This window comes from Hydractinia symbiolongicarpus, chromosome 6 (assembly GCF_029227915.1).
Source record: "Hydractinia symbiolongicarpus strain clone_291-10 chromosome 6, HSymV2.1, whole genome shotgun sequence".
In the NCBI taxonomy this organism is placed as follows: Eukaryota; Metazoa; Cnidaria; class Hydrozoa; order Anthoathecata; family Hydractiniidae; genus Hydractinia; species Hydractinia symbiolongicarpus.
Window position 1 is genome coordinate 10341399 of NC_079880.1, and position 23174 is coordinate 10364572.

General features: G+C 34.5%; 2 protein-coding genes across 2 annotated transcripts; both read left to right on the forward strand.

The window, feature by feature from the left end:
* Nucleotides 1–3394: 3394 nt before the first annotated feature.
* Nucleotides 3395–17542, forward strand: LOC130646955 (death-inducer obliterator 1-like). Its single transcript, XM_057452635.1, has 21 exons — nt 3395–3672; nt 4189–4281; nt 4399–4486; nt 4964–5132; nt 5400–5521; nt 6656–7167; nt 7320–7432; nt 7646–7730; nt 7966–8155; nt 8807–9060; nt 9413–9529; nt 10116–10193; nt 10476–10520; nt 10750–10937; nt 11469–11528; nt 12074–12359; nt 12649–12838; nt 13329–13474; nt 13656–13835; nt 14034–14507; nt 14917–17542. Exons 1-21 carry the CDS (start codon nt 3475–3477, stop codon nt 16987–16989), a joined length of 5661 nt encoding a protein of 1886 aa, XP_057308618.1. The 5' UTR covers nt 3395–3474; the 3' UTR covers nt 16990–17542.
* Nucleotides 17543–17696: 154 nt separating this feature from the next.
* LOC130646964 (uncharacterized) lies at nt 17697–22508 on the forward strand. Its single transcript, XM_057452648.1, has 2 exons — nt 17697–20791; nt 21154–22508. The coding sequence occupies exon 2, from the start codon at nt 21161–21163 to the stop codon at nt 22334–22336; it is 1176 nt and encodes a 391-aa protein (XP_057308631.1). The 5' UTR covers nt 17697–20791; nt 21154–21160; the 3' UTR covers nt 22337–22508.
* Nucleotides 22509–23174: the final 666 nt, after the last annotated feature.

The window sequence follows — 23174 nt, forward strand, 5'->3', positions numbered from 1 at the left end:
ACACCACCACTTTTTCTTGCTTGTGGCCAGGCCTGGTATAGAAGCACAGATTCTTGTGTCACAACAGAAGCAACTCATCATTAATTTTGACTTTATTCCACTTACATTCACCAATTGCCATCTTTCTTTAAGAAACTAGTGTATCCACCAACCAAGTTTGCCACAAATTCCAAATTCACAATAGCTTTTTAATAAACTTTTAAAATTCAGTTTAGTAAATGCTTTAGCAATGACCTAATAATTGGTGTCAATACCTTTGTTTTTTAGCTTAGATATTATTTTATTATAATGGGCAAGACTTTGACTTAAGCAAGAGTGTCAAAACCCATGTTTGTTTTTATTAAAAAAGTTCCTATCATCCAGGTATTTAACTATCTGGTTTCTTACAACTTTTTCGAACACCATAATGATGTGGAAAGTTAGTTAGATCATATTATATTATATTTTGCAGGTAGATCTTGTTAAGAATTGATGAGACAGTAGTTCACTCATTCCTGAGTTATTTTTTGATGATATAGCTTTATGTTCTTTTTTTCAAGATTTTTGTAGACCTTACTCAAGATCAACAAGTTCCTTTTGTAGTCTTTCTCTTTTAGTTGCTGATTTATATTACCAAAGCTTGTTTGCTCTGTATCTTCTTCTGCTTGTAATAATAAGTTTTTAACTAATTTTTTCAATCAGCAGTTTGTAGATCTTCACCATGAAAGTTCAAACCTCAAAAACCCAATGTGTCCCTATATTTGGTTTTTGTGGAAGCATTCTTTTGGAGGTTAGTATGAGAAGAAGTTTAGTGTGTTGTCATTGATCTACAGTACTGTGAAAAGGTTTGTTAACATTGTGTTCGTGTAATGAGCGTGGTTCACACGAACCACGATATAATCGCGGCCTTTATGTATAACAAACATTCAAACATCTATCGTGGCCACCATGCTAATATTATTATCTCTACGAAGGATCGTGTGTCCCACGATTATTTTCGCGAGCTCCACGATTTTTATAGCCAGTATAATTTAATTTTTTTTCTTTTCAAAAAAGTCTTTCATTAAAGTTAATTTGTTTGTTTCAGGTTTTATCAAGCTAAAAAAGCATATTCATAGTTTTTGCTTGGTGTATAATTTTTCGTCATGTACGTGATTGCATTTTTATGAAATGTCATTTGTCTTGAAAAGTTAAATTTGTCTGTGCTGATAGAAATGTTTTTTTAGATCGCATTTTAAAAGTTTATAAATGAAAAGCGGTGATAGAAATGTTTTTAAGATCGCATTTTAAAAGTTTAAAAACGAAAAGCGAGGATAGCAATGTTTTTTTAGATCGCATTTTAAAAGTTTAAAAATAAATAGCAGCGATAGAAATGTTTTTTAAGATCGCATTTTAAAGGTTTAAAAACGAATAGCGGCGATAGAAATGTTTTTTAAGATTGCATTTTAAAAGTTTAAAAACGAAAAGCGGCGATAGAAATTGTTTTTTAAGATCGCATTTTGATTCATGAACAATTAAAATCTGATATATGACAAGCTTTATGACAACGAATTAAAACAACAAGTGTCAATTTATTTTTTTGCCGTCGGTTTTTGATTTAATTGATAAACTATTATGGTCTTTGTTGTTTTACAATAGAAGTTATCTATCGTGGACACCACGGTGTAATGTGTAATTTTTGTTCATGTAGTCCACGAATCATGATCGTGAGGTCCATGATTGTCAAAAAAATACGCATTGTGGGCTATCTAACCACGATGTTAACAAACCTTTTCACAGTACTGTATACCGCATTTTCAGAGCCTGTACCACTTCTGTTGTTGCATTGATATTATTTGGTGGTTTATTAAATGCATCAGTTTTTTAGTGGCATCTAAGCTTAATTTCAATTGTAGCATTTTTCTCTCCATTAACTCTATTAGACAGTTGATATTCTTTTCAAAATTCTGTTCTAAATGTTTTTCATTGTCATTCCTTAACTCTTGTTGGAGTGTCTTCTGAAGGTTATTTTTATTTTTTCTATTGTTTGTATTTCTTGTTTTAAGTGTATATCTCGTTTCTTGAGTGAGTTGAAGCACATTTTGGGATGGTAGTATTCACATTTTCATCCTTTATTGCAGCCCAGCATTTGACGTGTACCATTTTTAAGCATCTTATTACATATATTAAAAACAAACTTTTCCTCCTGAAATTTTTATCACAAACAGTTACTGTAGTGTGTCTATTGATTTGAAGATATTTTGTTTTCCACCAATTTTGATTTCTTTGCAATTAAAATTAGTTTTTTCAATGTTCATTACATGTGTTAGCTAGAGTTACTAGACAGCAGAGCACATAGTATCATCCGACATGACACTATCATCACAACAATTCATAATTATCAGATGAGAAAGCACTGTACCACCATGCATAAATGTTTAATAGGCGACGTTCCTAATTTTGAAGAGTATTTTGAGGTGATATGTCACAACATCGGGACAAGGAACAATCAACACCTTTTTGAATAATATAAATATTATCATGTCATGAACAAGCAGGTTTATTCTAGGCTACGTTTCGACAGCTACAGCTGTCATTGATGGGCAATGATCATAATCAACTTTGGCTATTTATTATTTGAAGAGATAATTAGACATTCGTTTTGTTTCACAGACATAAACACCATCACATTCCTTACACGGGATTTCGTAGACAGTATTACATTGACTCTCTAGACATATTTTGTCTTTCAGATGGGACAGTATACTATGTAGCATGTTTTTAGATTGAAACACTGGCTTTTATTTATGATCTTTCAATACCCGACAAAGTATGTTACTTGTCCTTTGTATATATGGCATATACACACTGTGGCTACTGGCTCGTTTTCCGCATCTTCTCTGTTACTGCTCTTATCAGTCCTGTTCCTGATTTTTCTCTCAAATTAATCAACACCTTTGTCTTCCAATAGTTAAGCTTAAATCAGCAAAAAAGGCGTTTTTCTTCAATGGTGCACTAAACTATAATAAACTTCCACTTGATATACGTTGAGAAATTGACACAAAGTACTTTACCGCCAAGTTAAAGATTTATTTTGTATGAGTTAAAATTTAAGTTTTTAGTAGTTCTTATATACCTATCAGTTCAGTTTGTCATTTGTGCTTTTTCATTTCACACCAGTGCCTTTCTTTTTTTTCTGTGGTTCTCTTTTTTGTTTGTGATTTCTAATATATTTAACTGCGTTTATAATGTACATATAATATATAATTTTTTTAACTTTTGATATTTATTAACAAACAGGACTTCATAGGAAGAACAGTTTATTTTTAACTGATATTTAGAACCTGTAAAAATATTATTGAAATAAAAAAATAACAATAACAATAACTAACTCCTAGTATATATATAATTATATATAATTTGGGTAAACAAATGCTTTTTTTCTAAACTTTTATATTTAGTAAAAATTCATAACTCTGCCATTACAATGTAAACAAAAAGAAGAAAAAAAGAGGAATGGCTCCTGCTCTTGCACGTCGCACACCACAGCAACCTAAAGAAGAAGGTCGTCCCAAAAGACAAGCTGTACTAAATAAAAAAGAAACCCCTGGAGCTCCTAAGAAAAGAGGGGAAACAAAAAAAGTTGAAACCAAAAAGGAAGAACCAAAGAAACCAGGAAAAGAAAAAGCAAAAAAGAAACCTGAGCCTAAAAAGGTAGGAAAATTTAGTTTTTTATTGATGCATAAAAGCTTTTTATAGATTGCAGCTCTGGAAATCATTAGGTTCTGAGCAATACATCCAAAAATATTTTTAATTATTTTCATTGAATCTAAATTTTAATAAACAACCTGCAACACTTAATCTATAAAACTATGCAAAAGGAATATTTGAGAAATAAAATTATGATGATGTCAGCAATAATCCTGTTGTTGCGAAAAATAGTTTTTTTTACAAATTCGTTAATTCATTGCCACTATTGTACACAGCTGAAACTTTAAAATAATTTTCAGTATCTTGTATATAAAAAAAATTAGAATTTGTTTAGCTTTTAGTTATGTAAAACTTAAAAACGTGTTTGACCAAACCATGTCTTTCACACAAACGTCCCTGCCAAAACTTATACAACTAACTGCATCTGTTATTTGATACCACCTGCAAAAAAATGAGACAATGATTTTGTTATCAATTAGGTTGTCAATTGCTCATTTTATACATTAGTTTCATTTCTAGAAATCACCACTAGTAAAGAAAAATGCTGCAAAGTCAAAATCAAAAGGATCAAAAGACAAAACTAGTGGCAATGGAAGTGACACACCCTCTAATGTAAGACTATACATTACTATACAAACACACAACTTTATATCGCATATCATTCATTCTTGGACAGCATTGTTATCTTTATATATTTATATAAGCACATGATAATCTGTTATGTTTTAGTCAGCACACAGAGGAGGTGACAAAAATAGTGAGAAAGAGACCGAGGAAGAAGTTGAAGAAGAGCATCCAAACATAGTTGAGTTGGAAGGTGGGTTGCTTACTAAAAACTTTATTGATAGACTCTTGTGAAACTAATGATGATACTCAAATGATGAGACAACATCAATTTGGTGGAAACTTTATCACCCATTTTCATTTAACCCTCTTCTATTGTTCAAAAAATAAAAACCAACCCACCCCCTTTTTTAGAACCCCTTCTCCTACTTATCTAGATTAAGAAGAATTTTCAGTATAATTGTGAAAAAAAAAATTCATGTTTAAAAACAGCCTATTAAACTAGATATCAAGCATAATACAATAAATGTTCTAACATGTTGAATCAAAGTAGTATCAAAATATCTCCAAAACTGATTTAGCAATGTTAAATTAGTTTGGATTAACCCCTGGACGTAAACAAATGTATAAGTCATTTTGGGAAGGGGTAATTCTATAATAGATTTTGTTGAAGTCAACATAAATTCATCATCACCTCAAACTCTCTTTAAAATATAATATTTCTTGTTAGAAAATGAAAAGAAAAATGCTACTGATAGCCAAGAAGAAGAAGAGGAAGAATCTGAAGAGGGGAGCATACACGATGATGGAGAGGTTGAAGATGATGAGGATTCAGATTTTGATCCGGATGATGATCCAGATAAGCTGTGGTGCTTTTGCAAAAAACCTCACAGCAACCGGTGCGTATGATTACAGTGTGTGGTTTGCTTAATGTTTGAATTAAGAACCTGTTCTAAATAGTACATACTGTTTTAGTATTAAAAGTCTATCTAGCTTCTCTCCAAGCATTTATATTATTAAAAGAAAAAGCTTCAGTAGGTTTTAAAATTTTGGCACGATTCTAAAGGATAAACAAAATGCTCTTTATTTCTTCTAGTAGAAGAAGTTTTGTGAAACATAAAAAACAAAACTTGAATAAAGATTTCATCTTCTACGTTTTTGTGCAGATTTATGATATGCTGTGACACGTGTGAGGAATGGTTTCATGGAGATTGCGTCGGTATCTCAATGGCGAAAGGTCGAGAAATGGAAAAAACTGGAGAAGAATGGTGCTGTAACCAGTGTAAAAGTATGGTTGTATACATTGTTTATTTAACCCTGGTGGTGTGGTCCATTTGTCAAAAAGGTTGATTTTGACACAACTTTTATTCTAAATTCAATTGACCATAACTCAAGAACAAAAACGCACTGGACCCCGTAGGCAACCCACTTGGCTGTTGACTTTAGTTTAGCAAAAGAAAGGATTGCAAGCATTAGATGTGTCGCAATTGCATTGGGCACATTCTAAGTAGGTGCGCAATGACACAAAACTGTGTTTGGATAATTTTGTGTTGCATTAGTTGCCCATTAGAAGACCAACAATCTCGGAATTAGGAAAATTGTGAAGGGTTTTTTTGAAATAATTATTGACTTTTAAAGGCCGAATAATATACCTTATTAGCGCATGTAATAATATACCTTACTAGCGCTTTTACACTCCATTTTTCTTTTTAAAAGGCAGTACTTTGGTCTTGCTACTGATCTGAGCAAAACCAGTTTTTGAAATTTTTTGTGAAGCAGCTGGGCGGGCCTGTAAAACGCATGTGGCTATCCCATATATATATACGTGAACCAGCACCAGCAAGGTGTGTATAATAGACATTTTGTGCAGAGACTATTCACGCAAGAAACTATTCGCACAAAAAGGCTTTTCATTTTTTGTACAATATCCACAGGGTTTTAATCAAATCAGAGAATTTTTGTTTTTTTTACTTTTTAATTTTAATGCTTTGTTAAAGCACTAGCTTGTTTAAATATTTATTTAAGGAATTTCAGTCTTGTGAGTATTTAATCATAAAAAAAAATCAGGGAAAAATAATATAAAGAAAGCCAATGAAAAAAGCAAGGGATTTAGAATACTGTTCTAAATCCCCTGCTTTTTAAATTGACCTTTTATGCTGAGCTAAGGTTCAGCGTTTACACATTGAAATGTAGTATCAATATATCTAGACAATTGGTTTTAATGTTAACATTTTTCCTTTAAAATGTAACACCAAAATAAAGATGTTTAAGCACAATTTCCATGGGTAAAATTATTCTGGTTATTTCGACCAGGACATTTTTCAAACGCTAAATCATTCTTTGTTGGTTTGAAATATTAGTTGATGTAGTAAAAATTAAATATGAAATGACAGAATCATTATGTAGATGTTAATTTTTATAGAAAATGTTGCAAATCCGCCAGACCAAAATCAAGTTCCAATAAAATCTCCTTTGAACAGTCCATTGAAAAAGACAGTCTCTAAGCAAATAGATCCAACTTCCCTGACAAAAGCTCGCAGCCTCTCCCTTGACAGTATGAAAAGCAATCTTGCAAAATCACTGAAAGACCGTCCATTGTCTCTGTCTGCGGCAGAAGTTAAAGAAAACAATATAAAAGAAGAAGGACAGGAATCTTCTCTTCAAAATGAATCATTGGCAGATGATAAAAAGTCCACACCTGTTAAATCGAAACAACCTAATGAAAAAAGTAAACGAAGAGATTCTGTGGAAAAGGTTAAAGTTGAAATTCCAGGATTTACATTTGATCACATTCCAACAAAAAAAGATGAAAAGCCTGAAAAACATGAAAAACTTCATCGCAAAAGATATTCAGACCGACGAGATTCTGCAGGTCATGATGATGAGGCAAAGAGAAAGCGGCAGGAAGAGTTGAAAGCATTGGCAAAAGCTAAGGTGGACATAATCTCCTCATCATCTATCATAGGTTTTATCTATCAGTTTTACTTTTAGATAACAAATAGGCTTAAAAATCTTATTTTTTACCACTTCTCCATTTTATTGTTGTTGACAGCTATTTTATTCATTTAAAATTATTTAATGTTCAGGTACGCACTGGTGGGACGAAGACCACTGAGATAGTTAAGGAGTGTAGAAGAAGCGAATGTAATCGACCAGCTATGAAAGGTTCTATATATTGTAGCAGGGAATGTATTTATAAGTAAGTACTAAAGAGTGTTAAAAGCATGTTTCAAACCTTAAACTCAAAAAAATCAAGTCATACAATATACATTTATCATAAATGTTTTATAAATTTCTTATCTTTTAATTTGCATGTGTGTACTTTGCATGATGTTCTGTCTAATGTGAACACTTTAGTCGGACAAATGCCAAATAAAAACTGTAAGTTTTAAGAAAATTTAATGTCCTGTAGATATGCGAATGAAACTATAAAACTGTTGGAGGACGAACGCAAAAAAAGTATCTTGACTGTGAAGTCACCAGATCCTAAAACTGAGGTATGCAGTAGTCTTATTTGCATTTTTTGCATTGTAACTAAACAACTTAAACATATTAAATCGACGTTTTGTGGAATTTAGTTTATCGTTATAAGTATGAATCAACGATAGAGTGGAACCTTTCAATTTTAATTTCTAACAGTTAATAATAAAACTTGTATTATCAGCTCTTCCTCTTACTGTGTGTTATTAACATGATAATAAATAATATTTTTTGTGGTAAAACGATTTTTAGCATTCCAAAGGAAGCACTATAATCAGTCCTGCAACATCGTCTACAGACCGTGTAATGGAAACAACACAAGAACGTATAGCTGTTTTTGAAAAAACAACTGGGAAAATTGTAGCTGGTGTTATGGCACCAACGAAAAAATATTTATTTTCGTGGCTAGAGGAACATCCTACTTATGAAGTGTTAAAACCAGGTTAAGATTTATTTGAGCAACAAAATTTTGGTTTAAAATTTATTTAGTTTGTTTAGTTTGTTATTAAGCATCCTCAGGCTTCAGAGATTTTTCACAATGGGAGGTCAGGTAACTTTTAGTTCGTTATTCTGAACAAATTTAAAATAAAAACATTTGTTTTGAGGATGCATGGGGTTAGTAGTTGCCATGGTAGAGAGGTGATAGTGTTGTAGCGATGACTGAAGAAGCAGGTTTAATGACCATGCATTACCTACTTCACCTTCTTTCTGGCTATCAAAGGTCTTTGGGATATCCTTCCTTTTATTCCTTTTGTACATCAGCAGTGTACCTTTTGTATTCTTGATAATTGTTGTTAAAAAATAGTCACTAGTCACTAAACCTCTGCTAATTTAGGCTTGCAAAAGGCTTGCGATCGATTAAACCACAATGTAGCCACAATTTCAGAGGATGATCTTACATTATATTTTTTCCAATTTATTGGAAATTCATTTCATTTCATTAAAAAAGTTACAATCTAGCGGTAGCACATCCTGAGGTCCATGATTTTTGATTATAAGTACCAGCGTTACACCATGTTTGATTATGTTAATTTCGCTGTCTTGGTGTTAAACAAAAAAGAAGTTTTATTGAGTAAGAGTTTTAAATTTCTAGGCAAGCAGCCCACAGAAGTAAAAGGTTATAAACGAGATCAAGATGAAGTAGTTCGTAACAACGTTCGTAAATCTCTGAAAGATATTCTCATTTTAAGATGTAAATCAACCGAAACAGCAATAAACATTGAAGCTGTTGGTAAACTTTGCAAAAAGATTGAAACAGAGCTGCTCAAATTATTTGGTGAAACTGGGCAGAAATATAAAACAAAATATCGCAGTTTGATATTCAACTTGAAGGATATGCAGAATAAGGTAACAATTTTAATTAGAATTTTTTTTTACTTCAGCATCCTTGCTTAAGAAAACCAAAAAAAGACAGGACTTGCCAATTGTTGATCTTCAGTTAGTCTTTAATCAAACACAAGCTGATAGATTATAGACAAATATTAAAGAGAGCTATTATTCTCTTTGTAATTGTAAAATCCAGAAGTTTTTTTTATTGGTTATTAATCTTCTTCCATTTTTTACCAAGCAAACTTATTGGTGTGTATATTCTCCTATGAAAAAGTTATTTTACATGATACGCATGGGCATTATCTAATCGGTGTAGAGAATTGTTTTAGCATTATCATGTATTTAGTTTGTCTCTTTATTGTATTTTTAGATCCTGTATAAACGAGTTGTCTCAGGAGAAATATCTCCACACAAATTGGTGCACATGACACCAGAGCAGTTAGCCACCCCTGAACTTGCACGGTGGAGGGAACAAGAAAGTAAACATGTAAGGTTTTAAACTTCTTTTAAACTTATCGGGGCAAGATACATATAGATATAAATAGATATAAACATTTGATATCCTTTAAAACATTTGGGGAGAATTTAAACCTTGCCTGGTTCTCCATAAATAACAAGATGAACAATCTGCAATAAGTCTGTGAGTTATGAATAGCTCTCTAGATTTGATTAAGGTGTCTGTGGTTATTTGAGCATGTAATTTGAACGTGTATGGGCACTAAACATACCACCAAAATATGAGGGAAAACGCATAATTAATGCAACCAATGTCACTTGTATTGTAACGTTGAAGCACATACGCAATCTGTATTTTAAAGTAGTTTAATTTGTTGCAAGTAAGGTTTACGTTGAAAAAAAAAACATCAGGAAAAAAAACCCTACAATTATACAACCAATTTCAATTTATAGCTTTGGAGGGAAATATTAGTAATGTAGAAACTAAGATTCTGGCAGAGAGTCTAAGGTTATGAGTATGGAGTATATTACCTTTCAGTACGGTGTTGTGTTTGTTTGCCTCAAAAAGTTCTTCAATGCAATGGCAATGAAATTGTGACAAAATCTCATCTTTTTAGAACATTGAGATGATTAAGAAACGTGAGTTGGAAGAAGCAGAGTTACAAAAACATCCAAGTATAAAGAAAACCCACAAGGTATGTAAAGTTGAATTTAACTGATGTGGAAGTCATCTTTTATTGTGAGATCACAAGGATTTTCCACTACTAGAATAATGTAGTTGTAAAACTGTAGAAAATCCACAGTATATTACTTGTATATTACCTTGCTACTTGCAGCTACTACCTTTAGCTCAAAAACTAGCAATAATCATTATAGTAGAGATGAATTATTTTGAAACAATAAAAATTTTATATCTACTGTTGCCAGAGTAAAACCTCTGATAATTTTCTTATGGCTATGGGTTTTCTTTTTGTCAGGGAGAAGTTGAAATCGAAGGTGATGAAAATCTAGAAACACTGGAGGTAAAACCACATTCTGTTTCTATTAGCAGTTTGTTTCTTATTGAAGCTTTAGTTAATGATTGCACTGTTTAAAGTTTACAAGATTTTTTCGACCTAGCTAGTTGATTAGCTTTTGTTTAGGTTTTAACATCTTTTTACATTTAAAATCTTAATATCCACCCTTAAGAACTTACGAAAAAGTGATCATTTGTTTTTACCAGTTGTATTACTAAAATGTCGTTTTCCATAGATAAAAGCAGATTTTGCTCCAGATCGTCGATTATCATCCACCTCATCTGCAACCAATGAAATGAACGACTTATTGAAAGACACTACGGAGGAGCATGCACACCATCTGTTTGATTCGAACTGTAAAATATGTACCGGCAAGATGATGCCACCTGGGGAATCTCAAACTACTGGTGTCTCAACAACGATGTGAGTAATTGTTATCAACAAAAAATATACAGTGTTCTTTTTGCCATGGTGGCATTTTTTTTGTCACCTGCTGGCAAATATTCACATTCACATTCTTAAGGACATCTGATTCTGTGGAGAGTCTAATTTTCTAGAACTTGCCGTTCTTTTATATATCATGAGCAATGGTAACATGTGGTTACATATGCCTATAAGTGTTGATATGTTGTGTCATGATACTTTTATATCTTTTAATTCGTTTTGTCTCTTGCAATAATATGATAGTTTGCACCTTTTTTTTGTGTTGTAATCAACTTATAATGCGTTGAAAAGGGTCAATTCAGACAAATCTGTGTATAGATAGTAATTAATGTAATAAAAACATGTTATTTTGTTTTTAAGTTACTATACGCTGTATAAGACCTTGAAATTATTATTGAAATAAACATGTTTGTAAAATTAGAATTTATAAAGATATCACGTCACATAAGAGGACAGTTGCTTTGTTTCAGAAATAAGTGATTGAATAAAACTATTTTTATGTTTTTATAGAGTTGAAGCTTTTGCAGAGTCATCTGTTCCATCACCTACAGATGAGGACATGCTAATTGTGTAAGCTTGACGTTTATAATTTCTGATAATATTCGAACAATACAAAAACAGTTGACAGGGTTCCTATGAAGCCTGGAAAAACTTAACCGATTTACTTTTGACACAAATAATCAGGAATCCTTTAAAAATTCAGGACAATTTTTTGTCAGTTTTCTACCCGTAAGGAAAAAGCAAGAAAAGGCCATGTTCAATTTTTTTTAAAATTTTTTAAAAAAGTGTTGTTCGGTCTGTTCTAATGATGGAAAACAATTTTGTAAAAATTTAATATTATTATTATTGTTAGTAAAAAAAAGAAGTAAGAAGGTAATAAGATGATTTTTCTTTATTCCGTTTGCATCAAAAATATTATGAGCAAAAATTAGCAAAGGGGTTTGCTTAAGTGATTGTAAGTCTTTACTGAGCGATGTAGGTCGAGAATATACCTCTCCTGGTTAAGTGACAGTACGAACCGGATTTTGATGTATTTACATTTAATTTCTTAGTCTTTGGTGTGTTAAAACAATTGGACATTAATTCTTCTTGTAAAAACTAAATGTTTATTATAGGAGTCCACCATCACCAGACACATCTGCTCTCTCTCCATCCTCGCCAAATCCAGTATCAATTATTGCGCCGCCACCCTCCGCGCGCAAACAACCATCTGTTTGGCGTGGATTTGTTATGATGCAAAAAGTAGCGAAATTTGTTTGCACGGCGTATGCTGTTTCGGGTACTTGTGAAAACTTGATGGAAATATTGCCAGATACAGTTCATGTGTGTGGTCGCATTCCACCGGGTCAAGTGTGGGAATATTTGTCGCAAATGAAAGAAGGAAGAAAAAATCAGAACAAGGTAATCGAGGTTATTGTGCTAAGGTAATCGAGTTGTTGCAGCAAAATAATCAAGCTTATTATTGTAGCGAAATAACCGAGGCTATTTCAACAAAGTAATCGAGGTTATTGTAGCAAGGTAATGTTGAAGAAATGTCACAGAATTGTGGGTGCTTAGAGTCTTAAAAGTCCAATAAATGAGTTAGCAAACTTTCCGTAGAAACTTTGATATCCTATATATGAGTAAAAGCCTATAATCTGACCAATTGCTATTTCACGTCTGTTTTTTATTCAACTGTGTGTATATATAGTTTATTGACGTCATACGATTTGAGATGTCTTCAAACGAAGAAAAACAAGGCTACATTAAGCTTTATACTTACTTCTACACAAGACAACGCATTGGGGTGGTTGGGAATTGCTACTCTGGCGTGAAAGATATGTATATACTTCCACTCGCCTCACATGATCCTATACCGCCAGAACTGACACCTTTGCCAGGTAAGATTAGCTGGAGTTTGAATCCGTTTAAGTCATCTGCGTATGAATTTCAACGAGAAAGCTAGGTTGAAGTAAACGTAACGTTCTTCGCTACAGCTTCAAGCATGCATATTAGATTTTTTTCCCTGACAAAACGTTTGTATTCTGGTAGCTAAGTCTTTCTGGACTGACATTGTTTTTTAACAACCATTACAAATTCCAGAAACGCTACCATCTTTATTGCGATAAAGATTTGGCGTATTAAGGCGAATCTCCATGGGACAATTTTTACGACGATCTTCATCAATACTCGAATTTGATTGGTTGTGATTTTTGTCATGACAAAAAGTTGAATTGGTTTCTACTTTTCGTCACAAAAATCATCGCGAATATCGTACAGTGGAGATTCGGCTTTAGGTGCTATGCTTCACATATCTGACTCTGCGACTGTAATAGCCGACTTGAACATTTACTATCACTGTCAAATAGATTTGTTGTGATCTTTTTTCAGGCTTACCAAAGCCTCGTCCTCATATGCTTCTTGGGATCATTGTGCGAGTAAAGTCTGCTAAAAAGAAGCATAGCGATACAGTGAGTGCTGATTCATCACCGGAAATGGTACCTAAGAAAAAGAAGAAGAAAAAGGAGAGAAAAAAGGTCTGTTGCTATTGTGTCCAAAAATCGTTCTGTTTGTTTGTTTTTTTTGGTGGTTAACAACAATTTTTTCTTGGAACTAACTAATAATACTAATACTTCGAGCAAACGTCTCGTCTATTTTTAAACGCTAGTATAATATTCCGTAGGCTGAAGGCTATTTTAACAACTAATATTATTTTAGGAAAAGGAATTAGATAAGGAAAGAGTTGAAATTGAAGCTCAGAAAAAACTCATTGACATTATATTTAAAAATCGTGTCGGTGATCCTGAGCATCCTGTAAATAGTTTAACAAAAGATATCGATCCCGCTACCGTCTTAAAAAACTTGCAAGAGAAGGACCCCTCCCCCGTGAAGAAAACTGTAAGTTTCATAATTTGAAGTCTAGTGTGAGGGAGTGCGTTGTGTTGTTGTTTTTTAGATTTTCACGCTTGACTGTTTTTGTTTTGTTTTTTAACTTTTGGTACACAACGTTTAATAATGTCAAAGTTTTTTGTTTTAAAAATGTCTTCTGTCAACAGGATGTCATAAGTTTTGACGTTTTCCGAGTTTCTTTCCTAGGAGCAAGACTTCAGCGTCAACGAAGAAGAGAATAAAAAGCTGGAAATGGAACAACTGAAAAAGCTGAAAGAACAACAAGAAGAGATTTATAGACTACAACTGGAAGTGGGTACATCTGCACAACAAGAATCTGATGTTGTTATCATGCCTGACCCTGCGACCATGACGAACGAGGACGATGTGCCCAAAGATAAAAACGTTAGTGAAGAAAACAAGGATGGAAGTAGTCTCGGTGAGATTGACTCACAAGTAACAGAAGAGAGTCCGCCTGCTAGCCCTAGACCGGAAGAACCTATAGCTGATAAAAACGAAATTCCACTTTTGGGGGGTACAGACTCAGTGTCGTATGGAAAACCTGATGCGGTCGTTACGTCGGCAGCGGCAATAGTGACGACAAGTACACGTCCAGCGTCAGATGATGACTACGTCATGAATTTAATTGAAGACATACAAGTGTCAGTGCAACCACCGAAGGTGAGTCTTGTGCTCTGTAAATTAACAAGTCATTCTGTAAATTTACAAAACGTTCTATAGCCTCTTGGACAAGTTCTTTTCTACAATTTTTAAGGATAGTATGATCTGACTTTTCGTCATTTTTCTGAAAGAAATGAAAACCATACAAAAAATATTCCTACAGTGTAAGATATATTTATACATTATACCTACAGTGTAAGATATATTTATACATTATTCCTACAGTGTAAGATATCATTATACCTACAGTGTAAGATATATTTATACATTATACCCACAGTGTAAGATATATTTATACATTATACCCACAGTGTAAGATTCGCCGAAGTTATTTTATAATCTAACGGAAAAACACTTTTAAGGATTCATGTACAGTAACGAAAGCTTGTTGTATTAAATTGTTTTTTAGTTTCAATTGGACATCGTAAAGAACCGTGCAGAAAGTAAAATGCCAGAACTACCTGTTATTCCTTTACCAACTACATCAGTATTTGGAGGTCTGCCACTCCCGCTACCTGGATCTATCCCGAAAGTACCGATACCTCCAAACATCAAGCTTCCGCCGGGCGTACCATTTCCGCCATTACCGCCCAAACCTATTAGCCTAACAGGAGCAGTCCCAGCAGGTGGAAGTATATCAAACACTCCTCTGTCACCTCCTCATGAAACGGTCAGAGATCCTCGGAATACCTCGCCGCATTACGATGCTACTAGACGCGATCCCAGACTTTCTTCACCGTACAAAGATATGAGAAAGAGTGCAACGTCTCCGTCATTTGATCAAACCAGGGGAGAGCCTTCATTGCCACCACACTCGAGGAGAGGCTCTTCTCCTGTGTATGAGCACACGAGACATCCAATGTATCATCCTGAAAAAAACACGTACAGAGATTATTCTGAGGAGAGACGACATCGAATGCAGTGCTCTTCTCCACGTGATGGAGGACGTCATCGAATGCAGCGTTCTCCACCTAGAGATAACCCCTCGTACGAAGGGGGAAATAGACATTCCTTAGATGCAACTCATTCTGTTGACCATAGGCAGCTACCTCCAAATTTTGATTCACCAAGTCGAGACGCTTACCCAAATAAAAGGTATGGTCCACCTGGCCATGTGACTAATTTTAATGTTAATCAACCAAGGCCTATGAATACTGATTCGCAAAGATTACTAAATCAGGATCAGTCTCGTCCATACTATCCTGAACCACAACATCCAGGCCAGCAAAGACAGTTTCATGCGGAATCACCAGGCGCTTTTCATCCGGACCAACAGAGGCCATTTCATCCTGATGGAATAATAAGACCCTTCCACACTGACCAGCAAGGACCGCCTCATCCAATGGAGAATCAGTTTGGTGGAAGGGAAGTTGTTAACAACGCTAATGTAAATGAGCCTTTCCAAAATAGAATGAATTTTGAAAGGTCATTGCAGTCTGATATTCCAATGCAACCACGATACCAAGATTCATTGCCACGACCACCCGGGTTTGCGATACCGCCAAACCAGCAGCAACCTCTTCCCCCATTTTATCAAGGTGTACATGGGAACAATGCCACCGATTTGCACCCATCCGCTCCATCTCAAAACTTTCCACCTGGGTTAAATAATGGCGCAGTAAATTTCAACAATCCCAATATGCCACCCTTTTCACCCACAGTGGCTAACTTTTCGCAAAGTGTTAACACATTTCCACCTCAAAATCAAAATGCATTCCCAAATCCACATGAAATGAGCGGCCCGAGACCACCGTTTCCTTTCAATAGTGGTGCACCATTTCAACCACCCATGCAGGCTCCTGGGTTTACGCCGGCACTGCCGATGCAACCTCCAGATAGAAACCAATTTCAACCGATGATGCCTTCATTTCCGCCGCATTCGATGCAGGAACCTGATGTTGCGAAAAGCGTGCAGCCACAGGCTAATAATATGGGACTTAACGAAGCGCTGAGTCAAAAAGGTTTAGCACCTTGTGAATCACAACCACGTTCGCTTTTGGAAGGTATGAAAGGTTTTGAGAAATACGATCATAGAAACGAAAATAGAAACGAAACACGATACAAGTACTCAGATCGAGGCCGTTCGAAACGAGGCAGAGGTGAATTTGACAGAAGGGACAGAGATCGGAAATATTCCGACCGAAAGCCATACCGAGATAATTATAGAAAAGACGACTACAACGAATACAAATATCGACCGTCACAAAAGGAGGAGAGACTTATACCTCCTAGAGAGAGACTTCATAAAGATTTTTCGCAGGATGCAAAAATTAGTCCAGGCACGAGATTTAACAGAAATATATCTAGTGGTGGAAGAAAGCCGTCGGATGATCTAGAAGAGGGAGAGGTGAGGGACCATGATAATAAAACTACAGTGGGGGAGGGTGTTTTTACTTCGAGAAATATGAACCCAACGAGAGTTGAAGATGAGCAAGATGTCTGGCAAAATCGAGGTCGGTACAAACAATGGGGAAGGGAATAATTTTCATAAAATATATCATATATATGTGTGCGTATATTTTGCGTGAAGTTTTTGCTTTTTTTTCATTTACGGCTGGATCTGTGGCGCTTTTCGCGGATCTATGGCGCTTTTCGCTTGCTTTGCACGAAGTTTTTGCTTCTCCTTTCATTTACGACTGGACCTGTGAGCCTTGCTGCAAATCTGTGGCGCTTCACGCAGATCTGTGGCGCTTTTCGCTTGCTTTGCACTCCCAAGCTTTCTTTTATAGATTTTAAGTGGCATAAGTGTAGCTGAAGATTCTTAAAAATCTTTTCTAATGGAATGATTAGGATTTTAACATTATGTATGTTTTATTAAGAATTTTGCGTCTTTGGAAATAGTAGTGGATTACGTAGGTTTTAATTTTTTCTCTTCAATATTCATTGGTCTCCCTTTGTGCGTTTTTCTCCCTCCTCCCTAGCGTTTAATTGAAGTTATATATTGCTCGTACTGTTTTTATCGGATAGTTTATCATCAGATGTAAAATATATGTACTTTTATTTGTGTGATCATATCCAAAATATTTTTATTTTTATATTCTTTCGTGTTTACATATGATCTGATTCTGCTTTGCATTGTGGGATCATGTGAGTTTTGCAACCATTTGCATTGTGGGATCATGTGAGTTTTGCAACCAGTAGGGTTGCGAATTGTTCTTCATATTCAATTTGTGGCGTACACAAAAAGCTGAGTAGGTTAAAGTTTTAATACAGCTCTAACTTCACTATTTAGTACAAGTTAAAAAAAATCGTAGATAATAATGAAATGGGATTTATTTGAATCAAATATGTCAAAGTTTTCCTCTAAACGATTTTTTTAATATAGTAATGAGACCCTACGTGAAACCGTAATCTGCTCTTCGCCATTAAAACGGACTTTTTAACCGCTTTGACTGAATTTTACGTTAGTCATAAAATTTAGAACTAGTACGTCATTTCGAAACCCTTTAAAATTTTATAGCTTATAGCTAATTCATAGAATATTTATTTAAATTAAAAAAAATGAAAAAGGGGGAATATATACTAACAAACAATTATTTCCTAGTTCTCTTCTATAAAATTTAATACATTTATAAAGTTTAAACTTCCTTATCTCCAAAACGATTTTTGCTCGATGCACATCTTTACGTTTTAGGCTGAAAGGTACAAGCATTTATAAATACGAGACAAAATTAAAGTATTAATGTTTTGGGATACTGAACTCTCAAACGGTGTCTGTTTTCTTCTTACATATGAACTGTTAAGATTTTACCACGATGTGAAGGTCAAAAAGTTCAACAAAGAAGCACGGAAAGCAACTTTTTGGTAACGTTCAATTGGAGTAGATTTAAATAGTGCGGTTTATTATACAATAAGCTTTAAATGCTTGTACCTGTTAGGCTCAACAGTCGGCAACTTAAAAAAGGTCTTCAATAACTTTTTACGTCTTTCCATTTTTTTATTTTATGACAAAAATAACAATGTTTGATGCAAAATATATCTAGCCTTCCAAAGAATGTATACTTTTATTCCGCAGTGTTGGACTTACAGACAGTACTCTTAACATGGGTAAGAGGTGTTTCATGTATTCTTAAGATGGCTATAATGAGGTTATATATACATATAAAAACCCACAAGCTGTGTGTTTTTTAAATGTAGGTGTAGTTCTGCAGATAGAATTCGATATTATTCGAAAATCATTGATTCGAATGTATTATTTCTTTCTATGATTTCGAATTAAGTTGGGAAGTTATCAGCATGTTTCTTTCCTTCTATACTCATAGAGACGGGGTTTTTTTTAACTTTATTTAAAAACTTGTTCAGACTTCCTAAACTATCAATTTAGGTGTGTCATACCTCTATCAGTTAACATTCAACTGTATAAAATTTCCAAATACTGACTTGTATCTTTGATTTGAGACGCTCTAAAGCGATGTTACTGTGTTGAAAACTTCACCCTGTATGCATTTTTTGTTCTTTTAGGTAGTAAATAATCTAATAATAGAAACCAATCGAAATGAGTAAGATTTTGAATATGGCGCAAGTTGTCTTAGTAACCAGGCCTAAAAAAAGTTGAAATATCGAGGCTGATCATCAGCCTTATTGACGACGAACAGATGTCCACTGGATAAAGACAAGTTAAATTCAAGTACACAGTTTTCTATCTAAGTGTGTTAAGAATACAAACTGCTGATTGAAATGTTAGAAAAGTAGTGAGAAGAGATGCTGACGTCAGCAGTAGTTGGCACTTTTTAAGAGTCCAACCAAATAACCTATCTGCTCTAAACTTTCAGTTTCGCTAATTTTGTATAGAAGTAGCCTATATAATGTGGTGACAAACTTTCAAATTTTCTATTTTGTCTCGATATTTTGTGAAGTGTTGTCATAAGTTGCAATCATTCTTCTCATCTCGTGGTAATGTTTGTGATCAATATTATGTGATTATAGTTAGGACCGATAACAGGACCATTGGAGAAATTATTAGTTATTCTATTCCTGCATGTTTATCTGGAATTTCTAGGAAGGGTGTCATGATGCCACACTTTCAAATCCTATCTTCAATATAATTTTTACCCTAACTTACGCAGGAACGAGATATATATTTGTTGTTTTTTGACAAAGATTCTGACTGCTATTGTAGGGTAACCTCACCTTTAGACAACAAGCTGCGAATCAGCCATTATACAAACGGTAAAAATGTAAAGATTTTTGAGCCTTGGTTACTGATTTTGCTTCAAAATTTAAAGAAAAACAAGGATTCTCAAACTTCCTGAACGGTTAGCTAAAACCTTTTTTCCTGAAACTGTGCGGTATCCCCTAAGAATATACGCAAGTAGTCGTCTACTTTTGGAAAATTTAACAGGGATTCTCCCGCCGTAGCAAAATTATTAAAACCGTATCATAGTTGTTATTTGTAGCTTGAATTATAATAAATTATAATAAATTCTAATAAACGAACTTCATATAAGCAACTTCTCATACGAACTTCTTTGAAATGATACGAACTTTAATACGGACTTTAAAATTTTGATGATGAAAAAGTTCGTATTAAAAATAAAATGATACGAAAGATTTAATAAATAATACGAAGTTTTTTATACGAATTATGCTATTTACGTACGAACATTTTGAGGCGATCCCTTAGCATAACCCGGTTTTACAGACAGCCAACGATTATTTTTTTAGCGACTTGTTGTTAACCCGTGGAAAAATCTACGGGTCTGCTTGTCCTCAGATTTTCGCCCGTATCCCGTACATCGCTGTTTCGTGGATCGTCATTTTGAACAAAGTACGGGTATTATAGCGATATCCTGCAAAAAATTCAATGTTGCAAATAATTCTTTCTTCGGTTTTGTTTGCATGGACAAAAAAAATTTCTAAACATCCTGATGACGTCTGTGATCGATACGTTGGTTTGAATACGATATTCTGAAAAACTATTTTATTTTTATTGTTTTTGAATAGCTCTGTTATTTGTTTTTGTTGCACAAAGTGGATTTTTCCATGGGGTTTAAAGTTAGTTTATTTAAATTAACGTGAAAGTAATATTCTAATTATTCAAATCGCACCTGGCTTTTTTATCGCAGCCTCAATTTTTTCATACCACCTCGCTAGCGTTCAATGTAAACAAACAAACCAGTAGATGTTTATATACTCTGTTTATTCTTGACCAATCAAAACAAACTTTGTTATGTTTTCAACGAATGGTGAGCCATAATCAACTTTTGAATGAGTTAAACCAGTCATACATGAGAGCTGTTTTTCTTCGATATTTTTAATCGTTTATACAGTGCAGTGAAAAGCAGGTAGGCTATATACTATTATCATTTTTTTAATTATATTTTTATTTATTACACTTTTTATTTTTCAGCTAACAAAAATTAAAATACCACGCCCACTCCCACATGTGCAATAAACCGATCGTCCCGGAGTTTTATTTAGGCTTCTTGTATCAAAACTTTAAGTTTTTTTTGCGAAATGTATCTTCTCTTCCTATTTTTTCGAGTTAGATATTGTTACCGCTCACTGCAACTCTCACTCGCCGAAACGTTCGCGGTGTTTAATCTAGCCTAAGTCGTTTAATTCCTGCTTTCCTGATTTTCATATGTAGCTTTAAATCGTGATACTCGTGAAATTGATATTAAATGTGATTTCATCCTCTTTTTAGAAAGACAATGTTTCCGGACAACGCTGGATATAATATTACGTTGGCTATCATCTTTGTATTGGGCATTCTAGGGAACGTCACTTTCATCTTATACCAAGTGATCAATAAACCCAAAACATCTGTTGATAAATTCTTTCTCTGTTTATCAGTTGTCCAGTTGCTCGTGGTTGTAATTGGAATTCCATTCGTAAATAGTATATGGTTTGGTGAGGCCTACCAACATGGTGCGGTTGGTTGCCAAGGATTCGTACCGCTCCATTCAGTGTGTGACATTTGCGAGGCACTGTTGTTGTGTGTGTTAGTCGCCTCTTTGGCGGAGAAATTGAAAGGAGATGAGCGTGTTCTTCGTCACATGGTGTGGAGCCTCGTTCTCGTGTTTTTATCAGCTGTTGTCATGACAATGCCGTATTTTGGAGTTAATGTGCTTACTAAGAGAAATATTGGTGGAAAAATGCAAAAGGTCTGTGTGGAGGACTGGAACGAAGTTGCTTCGCGCATATTTCGCCTAGTTCGCGTCGCCTTTCAATTCATCGTTCCTTTGGTTGTTTTTATATATTTTAATGTAAAATCCTGGAAGATAATATCGTTCATGCACGAGTATATTGGAACGAAAAAAGTTCGGGCAAAGTATCAAAGTTTCTCGAAGGTTGTAGCTGAAACAAACGATAGTTCTGAACCGAATTATTTAAAGTTCACTGAATCGGAAGAAATGAATCTGGAAATGAATCAAATTTACCAACGGGAAAACTCGATCTCATCGATTCAACAAGAGGAAGGCTCCTCCAATGTTTCCGTGCAAATCTTCACGAATGAAATCACTATTGAGAAGATAACAAGTAATGCGCCATTGTGGAAGGGAAAAATTCCCGACACGAAGTGGAAGCAGGAGAACGAGTTTCAGAAGTTGGCTTTCTCGATTAAGTGGTTTAAATACACACGCAATCTCTTCTACATTTCGTTTGCTGCTTCAATTTTATTTATCACCAGTGTTTTTCCGAGTGAAGTGATGACTGTATTTTCGCTCGCCGTACCTCCACTCGTCTATAACGATGCAGAAAGATCGGCTGCCAAGGCTGTGTTTTGTTTACGTTTTTTTCCCGCCATTGTAAACCCGTGGTTGTTTTTATTCGGCATTGTAAAGTATCGTCGGAGCATTTTCAAATGTAAGAAACGTTGCTGTTAACCTCGTGTAAACCGCGTGTAACGCGCTATCGCTTGTATTTACATATTTATTGTTTACGTGTACGTTAACCGATGTAACATTGATCAAACATGAAACCGTGTGTGCTATTTTTTTTTCAACGTCTCAGTGTATGCACTTTCTCGAAAATGTAAAATAAAAGTTGTTCGGCTCATTATCGTGTTGTTAACTCTATATAGAGTCTAGAGGGGTCCAGCAAACTTCTCTTCTAAAAACCGAAGTTAAGTAAAATTTTGTGGCTCAGGGAAAATCGAAAAAAAATTCATGTGCTGAGGACTGGCCTAAAAAATTACTAGCGTTTCCTTTCTTTTTTTATGTGCAAGTTAACCTGTCCTTTTTGTTTCCTAAAATCCAACTCCCACCCCCTCACCCACCTTCTCCCACAACTGCTTCCCCACTTCATCCTTCGTTGGAGATAAGCTGATTAGTAGGTATCAGACTAGACTAGTAACAAAAATAAAATGTTCATTTCGCCCTTGAATTAGAACTTTCATGTAAGGCCTGCCTTAGTCGAAAGCGTAACACATTATTGAGATATCATAGCATCTTCATAAGAAAAATCATAGCATTTAAAAATCTCTTGTTTGTAGGCCCCCTGAGACAATATGTAATGTATCCAGTCTCTATATTAATAATAGACGTATTCTTTCTGTCTGTCCACGAGAAAAACGTCGTGTTACGAAAACACGAACTGCGATATACGAGGTTAGCAACTAGTAGGGCATAATATGCTTGTTTAAAGTCGATCTTCACTAATCCAAGTTGAGCTAGGTCTTGATTCACGCACATATTAAATGAACGACTTTTGATCCGTATTGGT